Below are 6,337 nucleotides of genomic sequence, written 5' to 3' on the forward strand. Positions count from 1 at the left end.
TAATGAGATTACATGTCTCATTATTTTTGTAATTTTGAGTTGTGCTTTTTTTAGATATGGCCCAGAAGTTGCTGCAGCTGTGGCCAACGACCCAAGTGCCATGCAGCGTCTCCAAGAGCAAGCTCATCACCAGCACCACCACTCAGGAGGAGCTGGAGGAAAGCTTCCACCATCTGCCTCTTCTAGCACAGGAATGCTCCATGGATCAGCCAACACCAGTTCTTCCCGCCTCTCTACTTTACCCCAGGTAGAAAAAATGGCCAGCGCTTTTTCTGAAGCAATGGGAAGCAAAAGCAATTATATGGATGTTAGGACAACAGGAGTGATGGTGGAAGGTAGAGATGGAGTAGTGACTACTGCAGGACTCGGAGTAGGAGGTGAAGTAGTTGTTGATATGCGAGGTGGAGCTGAAAATGGGACAGAGGCTGGGGAGGATTCGGATGATGACGGCCATGGCTCAGCATCAGAGATCTCCACAATTGCCAAGGAGGTCGACAAGGTGAACCAGATCATCAACAATTGCATTGATGCTCTTAAGATGGATGCTTCATCTAACGTTGGGCCCACATCTGACAGTGGCAACTCTGTGTCCTCCTCCCAACCACCTTGCATGACATCTATTCCTCGCAGCCTACTGCCCCTGTCTCCTGGCCACCCTGGTGACCAAATCATGGCTTCTTCTCCAAAAGTGCATCCAAAATCTCAGGCACACCCTCAACCTCATCCTCAACCACAACCTCAGTCCCATCCTCAGCCTCACCCACAGCTACATCAGCAGCCTCATCCTCCATCAATGGCCCCAGTGCCCTTGGTCATGCCCCTGTCTGAGCGGCCTGGCATCAGTGGAGGTGGGTTTCTCACACCCCCTTACCGTGACCCACCCCCAGCTAATGCAGTGCGGCCCCTTCAGAGGCAGCTGAGTGCTGACACTGCTGTGAAAAACCGCTGTGGTAYTCCTGCTGCAGGACCTGTCAAGAATTCAAAGGTGTACAGCATGGATGTCCCTGAGCAACGCAATGATCCACCCAAGTACCCAACAGAAAAGAGCAGTCCTGCTGGTTGTGGTGGTGGAGGTGGAAGTGGAGGCACTGGTGGAGCAGGAGGCTGCAGTGGGAATGTGAAGGGAAACCTAAATGGTGGTGGAGTAAGTTTGAATGGGGGTGGAATGGGGTGTAATAATGGAAATGGTGGTTGTGGGGTGGTTGGCCTAGGACAGCAGCAGCATCACCTAGAGGTTCAACCAGACTACCACAGYTCAGAGCACAGGCACTCCTTTCCTGCACTCTACTATGAGGGTGTAAATGACTTGCCTTCACCAGCTCAAAAGGCCTCATTCCTCAAACCACTTGGGCGCAGCAAGAGGGATGCCACAGTCACCTATTCCCAGCTCTCTCCTTCTCGTCACCACAGCTACAACTCTGGCTACTCCTCCAGTCCGGAGTACTCTTCTGAGAGCACACTGCGCATCTGGGAGAGATTCCGACCATACAAGAAAAATCCCCGTGAGGAAGCATCTTATATAGCAGCAGGCCATGCATTGCGTAAGAAGGTGCAGTTTGCCAAGGATGAGGATCTTCATGATATTTTGGACTACTGGAAAGGTATTTCTGCCCAGCAAAAGTTGTAAGCTGGAAAATCAAAACTTAATGCCATTTAGACGATTGTGGGATAAACACCAATGCCAGACTAGTGACGAGGATAGGTACTGTTGTCCAAAACAGATAATGAAGTTTCTGAAGTGGTGTCTAGTGACATGGATCATTCCGGCAATGGCTCCAGTGGTAATGTGACGTTCTGTCTTGATGAATAGTTAGAAAATGATTCACTGAAAATCCATTGACATTGTACATGCTTGTTCTTGATGTTCTTTTGTTATGATAACATCATTCAACCCTTTTTCATGACTAGCTTCATATTGGGCACTTTGGTTCTCACAGCTCCATATGCTTCTTGAATTCCTCCTAATTACAGAGTTAAGGTGATGACAAGTGTCTTCTACCTYATTACTGAAACATTGTAGCTCAACTGTCTCAGTAGAAACAGCACTAATAATGACTTAAGACCCRTCCATCTTTTTTTACTAATTCCATCAAATCACCATTTTGAAAACAATAATTCAAATTCACCGTTTCCACCTACTCTGATAAAGAGGTACCATTTAGGGTGATAATGAGGAAGCAGGATGAAGATTTATTTGCATTTGTTTTAGAATGTCCGTCATTGGAGACAGCATTAAATGATACTTATCAGGTTAATTGTTCTCCCTGGCAATTAGCCAATGTAAGAGAAGGTCAGGGACACCATTTGTTGTGCATGATTATTGATGTGAAACACTCAACTGCATATGTTTAGTAGTGTGTGCATATACAGATTGTGCATGCTASTGTGAATGATTACATGTGGGTGGGAGAGTGGAGTTGTGGCTGAGTCATTCATTATCCCCAGGCTTTGCTATAAGGCCAGAGAGTATAGCTAATAGATATGGTAGGTAATAATCCAGTTGGGGATGTGTGTTTGCGTGTGGATATGTGTGAATGAATGAAGGATTTGCTCATACCACCTATCTAGATGCCATGAAGTAAATATTTTCAAAACCTTCAGGCATTTTTGACCCGTAGCTTATTTCCTATTTACAGGTGTAGCATATTTCTTCTGATAAGAAAAGTTATGAATTCAAAAATTTACATTTCAATAATGTGAGTCATGCAGAAATTACTTTTAAGATGGGTTATGCAGGCTAGAAAAGCAGTTGTAAGCTGCTATACTAAAGAACCTAGTAATCATATTTAGGAGCAGAGCCAGTCTGAAAGCAGGTTAGAGGTTTCCTGTAAACTTGCCAGTGTTAAGGAGACGAGACAAGGTTCAGTGGATTTTTGGCTGTAGATGTAYCAGCTCAAGGCAATGTTCTCTGCACTGCACAGTGAGACAGAGTGAATGGTACGAAAAGTGAAGTATCTAGGGATACATTCKGCCTCAAACTTTATGACTCAGCACTCACTCTTTATATGACCCTGTTCTGGTCTGGGGGAAGGCTCGTAACTTGCTATGGACCAAAGTGCCCTTGGGAGCTGATTTAGGCAATGTTTGTTATGTAAGCACTTGTTTTCCTCTGTGGTTAATATCTGGTTGTTAGATAAACAAAGCACCAATTATTATAATACCTATTATTTTTATTATTATTATGTTCTGCTGTTTGTGTTGCTGTTATTGCTTGAAAAAAAGGAGCAAGGCTTGGTTACTGTTGTGAACCAATGAAGAAAGAACTTTGACATTGCAGAGGTTTCTGGGAAAAAATATAATATATTCATAATTAAATAATTCCAGTTTATCTATATTTATTGAATCCACAGACACTTAATCTATACAAATACTATTCCATCAGGAACATCAAATACACATACAGTATAACAAATCAAATATAAATTGTATATGATCATTGTTTTAGTACTGAGGTCCTGCTTTAGTGAAAATAATTAGATTTGCAAATTACTTCAATTATTTTTGTGATCTTTTTCCTTAATTACTACCTCAATCCAACTTAAAGTAAATTACTGACAGCACGCAAAGGTTGAAGTTGTTCAATTGTTTGTTTGAGGTTAAACTGACATGGTGATATGAATAATTTCAACAGACTGGGAGCCCTAACTGTAAWTAATATCAGCAATATTTGTTTTTTAACCTTACCTTCTTTGTCAGATGCTAATTCATTTTCCATTATGTCACTTTTATATTTTGTTTCTTTTTGTCTGYATTAGGGAGGCAGAAATAATCTTCAGATAAAGTATTGAAAAACTGAGAGAATTACCATCACTGTATTACTTCATTTGAGCTTGAGTATGAGGGAGTTTATWTGACTAGAATATTGAGTCAATCTAACCCATTGGTACCCATTTAGACACACACCATTTTAAAGTTTGAGTTTCATGAAGAAAACTATTCAAAAAGTATTATGTATTCACTACTTTTGTTATTGTRTYTGATTAAAATTTAARATGAAGCCTYRTTCATAAGACGGCTCAGTCWGGGACTGACGCATGTTCTGTTTTCCTTCGAGCATTTAGAAAAAACATGAAGGCAGAAAGGYGMGTAAAATGAGCCTGCATGTCTCTGATGCCCCTCTGAGYCTCCAAGCAAGGTAGTATCAAAGCCAGGCCCAAGACRGTTTGACTGACTTGTGAAAAAGCAACCCACRGTTCCACACTTAGAAAATGAYAATAAACTGATGACATCAGTGAGTGACCACAGGATTAATCTAAAAACAGATTTATTRCTGAGGGAATATKAAATATGACATAAAACAACATCGTGGAAACCATTTYCAAGAAAAAGTCAATGCACAATCCCCAAGGGAATATAAWAACAAACCTGTGTGTGTGACTTTGATACAATCGAGACATACGTCAGCTYGAGCGACTGCAGGATTAATTAACAGATTTATTACCGAGGGAATAATTAAGATGACACAGAACAGCAACATTGTGGTTAGTTTAAAGAACATTGAACCATAGGATTGCTAAAGTAAGTTTATTTTGTTTGTTTTGATTGATACGAGACGTCTGTCACACAATAAATACCTAGCGGTCCACTTCAGCCCAGCTGAGATCTGATCCATGCCTCTTTTTTCTGCTCCACACCCTTTTTTTTTCTGCACTGCTGGGTTCATTTCTGAACACATACATGTGAACGGGACCTGTCTGACTTCTCCTGTGATTTTATGAATGACCTGAGGGAGTTTAAAGTCAGACTGGTCTGTGCAGCGATTTYGCAGAACTGTCTTGTGAAAGAGGCTTGTAATGAAATTTATTGCAGTTAAGGAAATTGTGGGTGATCAGTAAAAATTCTTTAGTTTTATATGATTTTAACTTATTTATATACAGTATTTTTCAAGCAAAACACAGTTCTTGCCAAAATCTGTTGTAGTCCATCACCCCTTGTAACCACAAGAGATTGGATTGTGTGTTTTTTTTTAGTGCAGTGGACTCAGTGAACTGCTGGCAGAATCAAAACATGAACACTAAAAAACTCACTGAGAAGATTTACTTCTTTTGAGTTATGTAAACCATAATTTATGTTCAGAAGAAAACAAGAAATTTTGATTCTGAATTTATTCTCTCCTTTATTTTGTATATTCTATTATTTTTMTGTTGAATTAATTCTTTATTTAATAATGTCATTTTCAGCAGGGCCAACAGATCTGTTAGCATTCACAACACAATTAATGCACATTACTTTGGTATCAGATCAATATAACTTGATTTGGAAGTGAGTGGAAGACCATTAAAAACACAGGAAATTCCCCTAGGCACTGAGCTGGATAGTTAAATTTTTTAAATAGACTTTTGTTTTATTTTTTGGCCTTTTATTCAAATTCCACAGGTAGATTTCTGCTCATTAAGTCAGAGGAATCACCAATCAATTAGTTTTAGAGTAATACCACAGGCTATCCAGGGTTGGAAGCTTTTTAAAAATAATGACTTCATTTGGAAAAATGGAAGCACTCAAACTGAGGTTACCTGCATAGAGCCCAAAGGCTTTTCGAAAGAAGTAAGGAATAACATTATCTCAGTTATTCATCAGCCCAGCATGTCCTCTTGCAAAGAACATTGGTCCTTCATGTCTAATAGTCTGGTTATCTTTACTGTTTTTGCTCTGAGCTCTGAAATTTAACAGTTTATCAAATCAACAAATCACAATCAAACTTGCTTCATAAGAAGCATTGTTTAGTAAGACAGTATTTTTGCAATACATTAAGTTAGTCAAGCCTTGCTCCTTCATTGCCTTCACTGACATTGTATCAAGGTAACAGCAAAGTTTTTTTTTTATCTCACTTCCTAACAATGTCTGCCTTTAGTCCCAAAGGACCAGAATCCAGAAGACGACAGCCACAAATGTACAGAATCTGTACCTTTGGGATTACCAGTGTGCCATCTCTCTAGTCTTTCTAATTAACTACAGTGATGAATCAGTACAAAGAATACCACTGTCAATCTAAGGCCTCTAGAGTTTTCAAAAAGTAGAAGTACACAAGTGAAATGTTTGAACTTCTGGTGGTCTACAAAGAAATGAGTCAGTCTGTACAGAGAGGTGAATCTTTGAAGTAAAATGGAAAGTGATCTGGTTTCCACTGTGATTATAGACACCTTGGAGGAAACAGATTGGGTGAAAAGTCAAGAAACTTTTTTTTTTTTTTGCATTCTATTGAATAGTATGAAAAAAATGAAACCATTTCATGGAAGTACTTCAGTGTTTTAAACAGTTCTTTTGACTGCCTCTGGGACTCTGCTATACAAGTTTACTGTTGATTTCATTGTTTCCCTCTTTTTAACTTCAGGCTTAT

The 6,337-nt window shown here is 39.7% G+C and overlaps 1 protein-coding gene across 1 annotated transcript in view; it reads left to right on the forward strand.

The window, feature by feature from the left end:
• The window catches only part of LOC106522476 (protein phosphatase 1 regulatory subunit 29), a 54,774-nt gene extending 50,541 nt beyond the window's left edge, over positions 1–4,233 (forward strand). Inside the window, exon 6 of the mRNA XM_014015495.1 lies at positions 55–4,233. Coding sequence (XP_013870949.1) covers positions 55–1,627 — 1,573 coding nt within the window. The 3' untranslated portion in view covers positions 1,628–4,233. The remainder of the gene's footprint in view (positions 1–54) is intronic.
• The last annotated feature ends 2,104 nt before the right edge of the window (positions 4,234–6,337 follow it).

Source organism: Austrofundulus limnaeus, unplaced genomic scaffold (assembly GCF_001266775.1).
Source record: "Austrofundulus limnaeus strain Quisiro unplaced genomic scaffold, Austrofundulus_limnaeus-1.0 Scaffold130, whole genome shotgun sequence".
Lineage (NCBI taxonomy): Eukaryota > Metazoa > Chordata > Actinopteri > Cyprinodontiformes > Rivulidae > Austrofundulus > Austrofundulus limnaeus.